Genomic DNA, 14055 nt, shown 5'->3' on the forward strand with positions numbered 1-14055 from the left:
ACAACTCGCTCATTTATCTGCTCATTTAAACTCGCTCATTAACAACTCGCTCATTTACTTAATGAGCGAGCATGAGCATACTCTAACTCGCTCATGCTCGCTCATTAATCACCCCTATGTCTGACTACAACGGTACAATGGTCAGCTCCCATTATTCGAGGATAGATTTGAAGTTCATAATGAACTATCCGAATAAAATTCTTTACAGCGTTGTACCGTTGAAGATGTAACATTGCCTTCGTTGAACAATGCACATGTGTGCTAATTATCCTAGCGCTTCTGCAGATGAAAGAGAGGTAAATATTTATGCAAGCACATGATGATTGAAATTTTAAATAAATAAATCAACTTCTTTTTATTATCTAGAAGATTTCTATCCTGTGAAAAAATGAAAAAAAAAAAAAAATTTGAGTTTAGTATTTGGTGGTGGCTAGTGTTTGGTAAAAACTCCCACGGGCTCAACCCAGACTGGTCCACTCGTGCCACGGGTACACGGGCACGGGTATTAAACGGGCCGGATCCATTTTTTTGGGAAAAAATCCGTGCTTACCCGGACCCCCGTACCTGTTACCCGTGAATCTATGCCCGTGAGCCCGTGCTGTGGACCCGTGACAATTTTTTTTTTTTTTTACTTTTGATTTAAAATTCAAATTTTAAACCTTCCCCCATCTCCTACCCGGACCCGGACCCCCACCCATTTTTTTTTCAGTTTTTTTATTTTATTTTAAATTCAAATTTCAATCCCTCCAAACAAAATTATATAAATAAACATCCATTCCTTACAAATTTTCATATCTCTCTCAATATTTTCATCTCTCATTCACTCAATCTCAATCTCAATATTTTTATTATTCTCCAATTTTAATTTTATTGTTAAAAAAAATATAGTTGTTAATTTAACAAATACGCAAACGCAAACACGCAAATGGAAACGGAATTACGAAGGTATTCTCGAAGATTTCCCCGTGAGATTAAAAAGGTAACATTTATTTCATGTTACATTAAATTTTGGTAGATTACATTTTGGTAGATTATATTTTGTTAGATTAAATTTTGGTAGATTACATTTTGTTAGATTAAATTTTGCTAGATTAAATTTTGTTAGATTGAAATATTGAATGTTAGATTTATTTTTGTAGAGTAATTCAAAAATTAAATTTGATGTTAGTTTTATTTTTATAGAGAAATTTAGAATTTAAATTGAATGTTAGATTTCTTGAATGTTAAGTAATTAGATTTGTTATATTTATTGAATATTAGATTTATTAAATTTGTTAAGTAATTAGATTTGTTAGATTTATTTTATGTTAGATTTGTTAGATTTATTTAGTTTATGTTAGATTTGTTAGATGTGAAGTAATTTGATTTGTTTTGAATAGGTTAGATTTTATTTTTAAAATTCGGATTTATTTTTAATATGTTAAATAAAGATGTTAGATTTATTTTTTTGAATATGTGAAGTAATTTGATTTGTTTTGAATAGGTTAGATTTTATTTTTGAAATTCGGATTTATTTTTAATAGGTTAAATAAAGATATTAGATTTTTTTTTTGAATAAGTGAAGTAATTAGATTTGTTTTGAATAGGTTAGATCTTATTTTTGAAATTCGGATTTATTTTTAATAGGTTAAATAAAGATGTTAGACTTATTTTTTTGAATATGTGAAGTAATTTGATTTGTTTTGAATAGGTTAGATTTTATTTTTGAAATTCGGATTTATTTTTAATAGGTTAAATAAAGATGTTAGATTTATTTTTTTGAATATGTGAAGTAATTTGATTTGTTTTGAATAGGTTAGATTTATTCTATTAAGAATGAGTGCCAACACAGCGGAATCTCGTACGTGAGCTCTCAGCCCGATTGCAGAGCCCTCAGCGGAATTTCGTACACAAGCCCTCCCCTACTTCCACTCAAGAGATCTCGAGGAACTTATGAAAGAAGAAAACCCCGAGAACCTTCATGAAAAGTCCCAACAACGTACAAACAAAGAACTGGTGGATTTTTGCAATCCCTGTCACCAATATGGGAAGAGGAGCGAGATGTTCTGTTGCGCGGAATGTTTGTAAACTTTCCACCCTTCCTGCATTAGCGCCTACCCGACACGCACAAGGGAGGATATAAGGTTCAAGCATTTTATATGCCCACCCTGCGCCTTAGACAAGTCTAAGCGAAGCAGGCAAAAGAAAAAACGAAAGAAGCAGTGGAACTCTTATTCCGATTAGGATTATCTCGACGTTTATTATTTTTACTTTCAAATGCGAGCTATCAGTTGCTAGTTGTAATTTCCTTTACTTCAATGTTATTTTTCCTTCATTTATCTCAATTAGTTTTTTACTTTCAAAATTGAGTATTTATGACTTTAATTCACAACAAATGAAATTTTTATCTTTTGATTTTCTTATTTCGTTTTGTATATATGTATTATTTATTTTTATAGGAAAGATATAATTACATAAGCAATTAAAATGTGTTAATTATAACAAAAATTATTGAGTTCAAAAACAAATATAATTACTTATATTTCAAATGGAGAGTGAACAAATAAATCCGATTTTTTATAGATTATAAAAATAGGTTATAACCTATTTTTAACAAATATAATTACCATGTCAAATGAATTTTAATAGGTATGAATTTGAATTTATAATTTATTGGTTTTCAAAGAAAAAAAAAACAGAAAAGAAAATAGAAAAAAATAGGAAACAAAATGAATATGTTGTGTATTATTCTTAATTACTCTGGTAATGTGAACTAACCTAACAGTAGATACTTCCCTTAAAAAAAATTATGGTTGGGGGATTCCTTAACAACATATTAATTTGATAATGTTCACAATTATAGAATATTATTTATAGTTTTCAAATCTGACAAATACAATATAATATGTACTTAATACATGTCATATATATATGAAAAATGATGAAATTTAATATAAGTTTTGCAGCTCATCAAATAAATATAAAATTAACAATGATTCATATATATATATATATATATATATATGAAGATTTATTGAGGTGATTTCAAATGATAATGAAATAATATATAAATTGATACACTAGTAATCTATAATGAAAATAGCATGTTAATTTATTCTATTTTTTTTTGTTATCTGATTTAAGATAGTGTTGTTAAGAATATTGTCAAGATAAACCGTTGTTAGTGGATATCCACCTTTAATTTTTTTTTAATTTGATATTATTTGTATGTATGATACTTATTTGAGAGCTGAGCTGGAATTAAATTGGGTTTTTAAGGGGGCGGGAGGCAAACAGATACAACCAGTGTAATGCCTCGGCTATTTTTCTTCTCTTCACTGATAGACAACGGGCCGAATTTAAAATTGGGCTGAATAGATAATGGACCGAATTTAAATTAGGTTTAAATTGGGCCGAATATTAGAAATAACTCCAGTGCAACAAATTATCGTACTTATTATTTTTTCCAATTTAAAATTCAAATGATGAATTTGAGCAATGGATTTTATTTTTCTTCCTAGGGACCTTCCATAAATTTGTGTTTAGTTCTTCATTATTATATTCTGATTTATTGGATTTGTTATAAAAAAAAGACAAATTGAAATATTGAAATATTACTCTTTATTAATCGAAAAGATGAAATTAATTTTTAATATTTTTTTTATAAAAGGTAGTTTACTGGAACAAATCATATTTATATTTTTAGTCTTTTTATTGCTTTGTTTCTCTGTTCTCCTTCGTCGTCTATTCTTGCTTTTCACATATAAATTTCGAAACGGCTTTAGACAAAGTCTTATTCAAAGTTAAGTCTAAACTGTCATATTCATGTTAAAATTCACACATACAATTTAGATTCATGAAACCATTCAAATTTGTTAAGTTATGAAATTGTTTCCTCGAACTATAATACATATAAGACGGTTTAAAATCCGGTTTTGAGAAGAGACTTTGTCCAAAGCACTTTGGACCAAACCAATTCCAATATAAAACGGGAAGCCAACATATGTACTTCAGAGCTAGTTAACTTTAAAGATCTGTATCCTTATTTGTCTTTGAGATTCATGCAAAATTAAAAACAATGATCCGGATCCATTAATTGTAAAATATTTCCTCTCGTCAGGTACCTAGGAGAATGTGAATTCGCTAACCAGTTAGATCTCATCCGACGGATAAGTATCCTCTCCATTACGGTAAAAGATTCCCTTCACTTTACGGTTTGAGATTAGCTCCTAGACGCTTTGAGATTCGGGCTAGTGCAGGGGCAGTATTATTGGGCTTTGAGTCGTGCCGAGTTAAAAAGAACGGTCCAGATCCATTAAATGAAGAAGATTCTCTATTACGGTACCGAGGAGGATCTGAATTCCTCATCCGACCATATCAGATCTCAAACAGAGGTCCAAACAATCAATTAATTCGGTACAATTTAAGAAAAACATATTCTAATTTTATAGTCTCAAGTCGTGCTAATGTATATGATTATATCTAGAATGTACTGAGTTATATAATCCACAATATGCTCTCATTAAGCCAAGTGCATAGTTTACAGTGGCAGAGCCAACAAAAAATACCAGTGTCAATTAAGAGAAACTTAATTTTTTTTTGGTAGTGAATTATAACATTTATATAAATTATTATTCATCTTTAAAATGAAAATTGTGTATTCCATAATTCACTTAAAACAGTATCTTGTATTCTTCAATCAAACGAGCAAAACTAGGGTGTGATGTGCTCATCAAGAGGGGTTGGTGAGCACACCTCTAAAAGACTATCGGATTGACTTCGAACTATGAATCCACACCGTTAAAATCCAAGTATTTCGTGAGTGATGCATGTACATGTAAAATTTTTAAAGTTTCGAATTCATTTAGTACACAGTCAAGCGGTCAAAAAAATGATGAAAAATTAATATATAAAACAATTAAAAAAATGACTTATAAAATGCTCATTGTTTTGACTGCTTGACCATGTGCTAAATAATTCGAAGCTTTAAAAATTTTACATGTACATGCATCACTCATGAAGCACTTGGATTTTAACGGTTTGAATTTATAGTTTAAAGTCAATCCGATATTCTTTTGAAGATGTGCTCACCAATTCCTCTTGGTGAGCACATCACACCCTAGTTTTGCTCCAATCAAACAATTCAACTACTGATGACAAAAAAAAAAAAAACATTTTTTTTTACAAAGGACACGCTTGCACCACACCAAACAATAGAACAAGAAGACACATAAATACAACATATATATTGTTAAGGGATAAACATCATTTTGATGTTTGTCTTCCTTAAACTTTGGTTTCAATGAAACCGCTGGGTTTATACCACTTTCACAAAAAAAAAATACAATATATATTACATAACATTTTCTTTAGAACTCTGAAGTGGGTAACTCTTCATATGTCCCTTGGCCAATGAAAATGACATCGTAAACAAGTGCCGCCACGGCTGCCCCGATAAGCGGCCCCAGCCAGTACACCCAGTGTGCAGTCCAGGTCCAGCTGACGACAGCTGGCCCAAAGGAAACAGCCGGGTTCATCGAGGCCCCATCAAATGCACCTCCAGCAAGGATGTTTGCACCCACGATAAAACCGATGGCGATCGGTGCCACAATTCCAACATTACCCTTCTTCGGGTCCACGGCGGTTGCATAGACTGTGTAAACCAGCCCGAATGTCATCACGATTTCAAATACAACCGCGTTCCACACGCCTACGCCGGATGAGAGCGAAAAGGCCGAAGTTTCCTACAAGATCATGCCAATAGTTGTCTCTAATTAGAAGGAAATTATCCATATATTTTATCTAGCTTAGTTCATATACTGCAGCATAGATTGTTCCATGCATAGAACAGTAATAATTTACTTGATTCTGTTAATAACATACCAGACCACCAGTGGAGATTTTCAACAGTAAGCAAGCGACAACCGACCCGAGCAGCTGTGCAATCCAGTAGAGAATTCCCCTGAGAAGAGTTATGTTGCCACCGATGAAGGCACCGAAAGTAACTGCCGGGTTTACGTGGCCACCTGAGATATTGGCGCCGACTGAGACAGCCACAAATAGTGCAAATGCATGAGCCAGAGAAGCCGCAATTAAACCGGCCGGTGTCGTTGCTCCATTATTTGTCAATTTATCTGTTTCGGAGCAAAGAAAGATGCACAAAATTAGTCTTGAAAATCATCTTACAACAAAATTGAAACAAACAAATAATATGAAATGAATAAAGAAGTATAGAATTTGAAACTAAACATACTGAAAGCCATGCCAGAGCCTTCGCCGGCGAAAACAAAGATAACCATGGAGATGAACTCTGCTAGCGCCGCTTTTAAAGCATCTGGCTTGGTCGCCTCTGCCGGAGATCCGATAGCTATTCTTGACACCGGCATTTTCTTCTTCTTCTTTTAATTTCTTTTTAATGTTATGAAATTGTTTTTCTAGGGAAGCTAATTCTATGAAATTGTTTTAATGTTATGCAAGTAATGGTGCTCTATATTTATAATTGAGTCTCTTAAGGCATGGTTTTGATTGAACCAAACGGTCAGTGTGAATTTTACAAATTGGTCCTCAATAAATTATTTAAGAGTGCAATGTTATAGCTATTTCGCCCCCCAAAAACAAATCAACCACTACCCTACCAACCCCTACAAAAAAAAAAAAATAGATAGAAAGATGGAAAACAACATATCATATGTCCGATTTTTTTATTTAATAAATTCAAAAGTTCCGGTTTAAATTTTTGAAAAAAATCATATGAACATTTCGAAAAAAATATATATATATTTTAAAATTGTAATTGGAGTTTATACTAGAGCGAAACTAGAAAATTTAGATTGTCATAGCACAAATATGAAATGCATAATGTATGAAAACTAAAACTTGAACCCAATTTCCACAATCACAAAAGTGAAATTCTTACTAGCAAACCACATACACTGATACACACATTTATAAGTATACGAGTGGTTGAATCTTATAATAATTAACAAAATTAACAAAAATTTAATATATATATATATATAATTAAAAAAATAAAAAAAATTAGATGATCAAGCATCTCTACTATCAGTGTAGATCCATAGCTAAATTTATGAATGTATTGTTAGACATCTATATTGATTGCCTGTGTTTCAAATTTAAGCAATTTGAATATATATTATTTGAATTTTAGCCAGTAGTTGATATAAACTATCATAGATGGACTACTACACCGACGGTTTTTACATAGACGGAACTAGAAATTCATGACAAAGGGTGTTAAAATAAAAATCAGGTGGCTTAGCACCCGTACAAGTAAATATTGTAGATCTGTTGAGTTTTTATATGATAATGAATATTATACATTATCATATTTCTTTATGAGGAGGTTTCAAATGCCTCTATTTTTTGTGCCTCAATCATGCCTCCATTTTTTAAAACTTTAATAACTCAAAATTTGAAAATTAAAAGTCAAAATAAAACCGTTGGATATGATCTACGTCATTTTATTTATGCACTTGTAAAAAATTATGACATTTCAATTTTATTTTGATTGTCATCAAGAGCTTGTAAAAAATACATTAATATGGATGATTTCTAGACGTTGATTTTTGAACTTATTGATTCCTATAAAAACAAAATTAAAATGTGATAATTTTTTATGACTACATAGAGAAAATAACATAGATCACATCTAACGGTTTTATTTTGACTTTTAAGTTTTAAATTTTGAGTTATTAAAGTTTTAAAAAATAGAAACATCGTGGAGACACAAAAAATATAGGCATTTGAACCCTCGTCTTTCTTTATTACCCTTGCGAAGATATGTTATCTTTTTTGGAATCATTAGCAGTCCATAAAAAGAAATCAGTTAGCGAACTTTTAAAACTGAAATAAAATAAAATAAAAAAGGACGGCGGGTGTCGTTTTCAGGTCGAATTATTTGAGCTGAGGACATTTTCAACCGTCGGATGGTCGGTGATATAAATATCTACTGGATGTTCGTCTCCACCTCCAGGCCACTATCCTGCTGCCACGTGTACAGTACGATTGGCCCAGATCAAAGATCGGTGATTCTGATATCAGAGCTATCGGACCAGGCCAATTATTGACCGTCCAGATGACGTGGCAGTGTCGTGTAACTCTTGTATCTTGTTCGTTCATTTATGTGACTCGGACAATCCGTGAAAAAAAAAATAGCAAGTGGATAGCGGATAGCCACAAAAATGAGCGAGCGAATATGTATATTACACAACGGTTGTGTTATTTCCTCAAAAAAAACAACGGTTGTTGTTTATTTTATGAATTCTGAGGAGATTATTTTATTGAATTATCAAGTATATTTGTTACAAGTTTTTACCTTTATTTATACACAAAATTTTAAGTTACCGTTTGTACTATTTTTTTATTTATGATAATACGGTACAAGTTACCGTTTAATTTATTATCATAAAAATCTATTTCCTATTTCTATTATTTTTTACCTCTTGATCTATGATGAGTGTCTGAGATCTATTCTTATATATTTTCATCTTTATTTACAACAGTTGTGTTATAAATCTATATGTTTATTTTTTAAATTGAAGTAACTAATTTGAATCATTTAACATGATTTTTATATAAAAATGTACTTGATGATCAAATTTTATTTTATTTTAGATCTTTTTACTATTTTTTTAAGCTAGGTAAAAAATCACTTAATTTGAAAATTCTGAACCATTCAATTACAGTAACTTTTTGTCTATCTAAAAAATTATAAAAAAAAAACTAAAATTTTATCTACAAGTACATCGTAATATAAAGATTATGTTAACCGTTCAGATTAACTGTTTGAATTTTAAAAATCAATATAAATTATATATAAATCTATAGCACGAACCGATATGTAGTGCATGTGCAGGGACGGACCCAGTGTAGTTCGAGGGGAAACAAAAAGGTGGAAAAAAAAAGGCACTATTCTGTTTTAATGTTTGGTCTTTGCTCGTGAAAAATTGACACTTTTGCATTTTGTTTGAGATGCTACTTCTTCAGAAACGACTATAAGATGTAGTTTGTTCGGTGAAATCATGAAATAGAGGGAAAATGGAGTTTAAACTAGGTATTTGTTTCGCATTATTTTAGTTGTGTTTGGCTAAATATTGATAAAATAGTGAAAAATGAAATATATAGAATTGATAAGTTCTCTCTACAATGCTGGTTCAAAATAGTGACGTATGGGGTTTAGCTAAAATTTACTATTTAGGTTCCAAATATTGGGCTAAATTTATGCTAATGGGCCTTAGTGCCCAAATTTTGGGCTTGGCCCAAGTTTTTTCGAAAGTTGTCTTGCTTCAGTTGGACTTGTAAAAATTTGAGCCTCTTAATTATCCTTTGAATTATAGAGTAAAAAAAATGATATGCGCAAAAATTAGCTACCAGTTTACAAGTATTTGAAATTCAGCTTATAAGCTACTTTGCTAGGCTTCTTTATAATTTCATATTTCTATCATATTACTAACTACCTATACTAAATAAGATAAACAAACCTGGTAAAAAAAAGCACATAAACAATTAAATCAAATAACAAAAAGAAACCAACGCTGCTATTACTAATGTGCTCAATCAGTAGCAATTCAACAAAATCTAGGGTTCTGACATGGCTTGGTGATCCTTGCCAGTAGTTGCCTCACCGTCACGGACAAGTGACACCGGCATCTCGTCAGAGTGAATCATGTCATGTTGTTGAATAACCAGTACAGAGGAAACAACATCGTGTCCTGACACGAGAGCATCACCAATGGGCCCCAGTTCAGGGTGCTCTGCCGGCCTCCCGGCCAGCTCTGCCACCATTATAGACGTAGGAAATCGGCCTTTTCCAACAATTATTAGCCCGTACTCGCTGCTTTGCCCGATTGAAAGCACCGACTCTATCACATTTCCTCTTACCATTTTTTCCTCGTACCGACATGTGCCTTCTGTCTTTTGCCGGAAGTTCTCTATGGCTGCCTCATCCAATTCCTATAACCAAAATATTATATTTCCAATAAAATTAGATGTTTCCTTGCTACATAGAAAATTTTCAAATTTTTAAGCACCTGCATTTCTGTCACAACAAATAAAGAAAAATCTAATAAGTTTTCCAGAAATTAAATAAAGATCTTAGCAGACCAACCTTCTCTCTTTCAATATTCACATCAGCAGTTGAGAATGTGTAGCTCTTCTCCGCGTTCTTTGAAGGTGCCGGCTTTAGCTTTACAGCTTGCCTTCCATCCTCGCAGCCATTGTTCTCCGTCACAAACCTCATGGCTGTTATGTTTACTCCAGGGTGCTCTGCCATCCTCCGGGCAAGCGCGAGTGCCTCGCGATCATCTGGTCCCCCGAAGAACACCACACATACACCATGCGCTACATCTGGGGGATTTACCTGTAATTCAATTCAGTTTTGGACTTATTTACTTAAAATGTGTGATGGGTGTTTTTGTTTCATAGGTAATATAATTCCAATTGGTATTTGGCCTCATTTAGGTAGTCTAATAAACTAGTTAAATAATATTTGGCTTCATTCCTATTTTCAGACTATATTGAAGTATATGATAACTTGTGGCACTAATTTGGCTTGATTTTTGTTCCTTAGGTACATTGGTCTTGATTTTTTATTATTTCAAATAATTGGTTAATAAATTGGCATGTTTGTTTGTGAATCAATTAGACTATTGGTTGTTACATGCATACCTGCTCGCCACCACCAAATCCCCTATCAACAAACAGCCCAACTGAACACGGCGCTTCCCTCTGCACCCTCCGGTTAACCGCACGCCACCCGGGTCTGAAATTCTCCATGTCACCAGAGTGATCAGACCGGTGCCTATGGAATGGAAGGAGAATCAGTGACACGCGCCGCTGGTCAGCTACAGTACAAACATCCTCATGCATTGTAGAGAGAGAAGAGATGGCAGTGAAGGGACGAACACGCACATGGCTGAGCTGTGCATATGCACTGAAAGCAACAGCCACATGGTCTTGTGGGTCCCGCCAACCTCGAAGGAACGGAAGCCCATTACGACGGGCTGAACGCACCATTCGAATTGAGGAGGATCTCTCAGTTAGTTCGACCAAGCGAAGGATGTATAGCTTGAGGTGGCTGTTCTTGTTATTGTTTTGGCCACGGATGGTCTCGATGAGATTGATGAGAGAGTTGATGTCACGGGTAGCGTGAATACATGCAAGGATACGTAGGTCGGTTGAGGCAGAGGGTGAAGGTTGAGAAGAAAAGGAGTATTGGAGTTTGCGGCGATGAGGGAGGCTGTGCCGGCCTGGCCGAGCAGGCTTGTAGATGGCCATAACAGTTGGAGTTGTGATGAAGGTGGTAAAAAGTGCCATTAGTACCAGTATTGCGAATGTCTCGTCGTTTAAGACCTACATATATAACAAAATTGAGCCGACAAGAAGCAAAACTTAAACTGTACATTCTAAAATCAATTTATTGTACCTTTCTCTCTTTGCCGATATTTAGAACAATGAGCTCGACGAGTCCCTTGGTGTTCATCAAAAAACCAAGCGTGATCGCCTCCACCGCCGACATTTTACATCCTAGAGCCACCACAAATGTCCCAAGTATCTTCCCGGCACAAGCTGTTGCTATAACCAGAACAAGTAGGGCCCATGACTTCCCGCCCTTCATACTCGCAACATTCGTCTTCAGACCACTTGATGCGAAGTACAAAGGTAACAAAAGCCCCGAGACAAAATCCTCGATGCGCTCTATCAACCTCCCAGTAAACTCACCTTCCTTTGGTATTGTTAAACCGAAAACAAAAGCCCCAAATATAGCATGAATCCCGATAAAGTCGGTCATAAAGCCGGAAATTAGCACTCCTGCTAGAGTCAAACATATCCAAAGTTCACTTTCACCGCCTTCATCGTCTGACCTTCTTGCGACCCATGACATGGCCGGCTTTACCAAAAAAAATTGAACAGCCACAAAAACAATGCCGGATAGTAAAACCCATAGGGTGATGATCGGGCTATGGTGGGTCCCCTCTCCACTGCTGAGAGCCACTGCCAGAGCCAACAGAATCCATGCGGCCATATCATTCAATGCTGCGGCCGCCATAGCAATCTCACCAAGAGGAGTTGTCAGGAGCTTTAATTCAGCAAGTATACGTGCAAGCACGGGAAAGGCCGTGATAGAGAGAGCAACACCCATGAAAACCAAAAACGGTGCATAACCAGCTTTGTCGGCACCAGGAATAGCCCGGCGAAGAACAAAGGCGACACCTACCCCACATGCAAAAGGAAGCGTTATACCGGCAGCCGCAATGGAGAAGGCACGACGGCCACTACGGCGGATCGAAGTTAAGTCGAGCTCGAGCCCGACTAAGAACAGGAAGAATAGTAAACCAATGTTGGCCACCGTTTCGAGGATCGGTGTGCTCCATGATGGGAAGATGTTGTTGAGATATGTTTTGTTCCGGCCAATTGCCGACGGGCCGAGAATGATGCCCGCCTAAAAGAAATTGAGCTCAAAGTAAAGCAAAGATAAATTATTATTATAATTAATTTATCTCTTTTTACATCATTAATATGTTGTTAGTGCCATACCCATCGTACTTGCATAATAAATAAATTAACAAACAATTACGATTTAGTCCTGATAAATTTGTGAAATACCGAGGGGAGGTGGGTAAGTGAACTTTGACATTTCTTTACCAGGTCAACATCCAATACATCACTATTTGAAACTAATAAAATTAATATAAAAAATTACCTTTCGGTTTTTTCTTTATGTATCCAATTTTCCAAAAGGTTTTAAAGGACCATCGTGCTAGAACATGAATTCACACACAATCAAAGAAAGAAACGATAAATTTAAGAAGAGTTAATTAGAGGCTCCATACGTACGATGATCTCGGCAATGACTTTGGGCTGCCGGAGCGGCCGGAAGAGAAATGAGAGGAGACGGCTGAGCACCAAGACCAACACAGTTTGTATTATCAGCAAGGGCAAAGCAAAGTGCAGCGGGTTATCGCCTTGCCATATCCCGTTCGACGTTGTCTTTATCGACGTTATATTGACCGCCATGATTTTTGTTTCTCTTTCCTTTCTCTCTACTTCTTGTTCTTCAGAGTGAGGGGAACAAGAAGAAGAAGGGGTGGTTTAATTTTTTTGACAAGATGGGGTGGTTTAATTTGGATGTTATGTTTTATAGGGAACGGGCTACGGGGACATGTGGTCATGTGGACGATTATTTGAATCCGTATCCGTATCCTCCCAGCTAGCTGACTCAAGCAAATTATAAATGGATGGCCCAGATAATTCTAGCTGGTTCAAAATTAAGAATTTTTTTATAAACCAAAAAGTAAAAAAAAAAAAAAATTATGTCATTTCGATCCGAATTTTTTTTTTTTGACCAAAATGACAATTCGGTCTCCAGTATTTTCACAATTTTTCAACTGTAAAAAAGGTTGGAACTGAAATGGCAATTCGGTCCCAAAAAAGAAAAGAGACTGAAATGGTATCTTAGTTGTTATGATATTTTAAAAACAAGCCAATCAAGTTGGTTTGGTAAAATTTTTTTATTTATTTATGGTTTATAAAAAAATCCAAAATTAATGCGGTGCTTGTGAAAACTATAAGGATCTGTTTTAAGATTCGTGTCAAGTTTAAATAACGGTCCTGGGCCGTCCATTTGTAATTTGCTACACTTTGGAGTGATCCGAATTCGGTTTTGTGTGACCGGCATGTACGGTGCCTATTCGAGGATAACGCAAGGGCCAATATTATTTGTGCTTTGAGATTCATGCAGAACGTATTTGAACGGTTGAAATTTTCCAATAAAAACGCTCAAAGTTTTAGATATTTCAGAGAATGCAAATTCGTCGAACTCTAAAATTTCGGAGGAAAGTTCTGTGTAGGTGCAATTAAAAAAAAATATTAATTTGCGTCGGATTAAATTTAATCTGATATTTATTGGAACTATTGGAGATCTGCATTAACACATTAAATTTAAGGGAATCTCCTGTTCTCTGAATCATATCAAAAATCAAGGCGCATCTAAGCACGTGAATACTGAATACTATATTTAATTAGGCTGGATACGGGAAATTTTCTGTATGTAGAAAT

At 34.5% G+C, this 14055-nt stretch overlaps 2 protein-coding genes across 2 annotated transcripts; both read right to left on the bottom strand.

Moving 5' to 3' along the window:
• Nucleotides 1-5102: 5102 nt before the first annotated feature.
• On the bottom strand, nt 5103-6453 carry TIP1;3 (tonoplast intrinsic protein 1;3). Its single transcript, XM_078323120.1, has 3 exons — nt 6233-6453; nt 5863-6113; nt 5103-5723 (listed from the first exon to the last, which is right to left on the bottom strand). The coding sequence occupies exons 1-3, from the start codon at nt 6363-6365 to the stop codon at nt 5349-5351; spliced, it is 759 nt and encodes a 252-aa protein (XP_078179246.1). The 5' UTR covers nt 6366-6453; the 3' UTR covers nt 5103-5348.
• A 2893-nt stretch (nt 6454-9346) lies between these two features.
• On the bottom strand, nt 9347-13065 carry CHX20 (cation/H+ exchanger 20). Its single transcript, XM_078323067.1, has 5 exons — nt 12835-13065; nt 11423-12439; nt 10666-11349; nt 10106-10357; nt 9347-9951 (listed from the first exon to the last, which is right to left on the bottom strand). The coding sequence occupies exons 1-5, from the start codon at nt 13012-13014 to the stop codon at nt 9577-9579; spliced, it is 2508 nt and encodes an 835-aa protein (XP_078179193.1). The 5' UTR covers nt 13015-13065; the 3' UTR covers nt 9347-9576.
• Nucleotides 13066-14055: the final 990 nt, after the last annotated feature.

This window comes from Carex rostrata, chromosome 21 (assembly GCF_964058835.1).
Source record: "Carex rostrata chromosome 21, lpCarRost1.2, whole genome shotgun sequence".
Lineage (NCBI taxonomy): Eukaryota > Viridiplantae > Streptophyta > Magnoliopsida > Poales > Cyperaceae > Carex > Carex rostrata.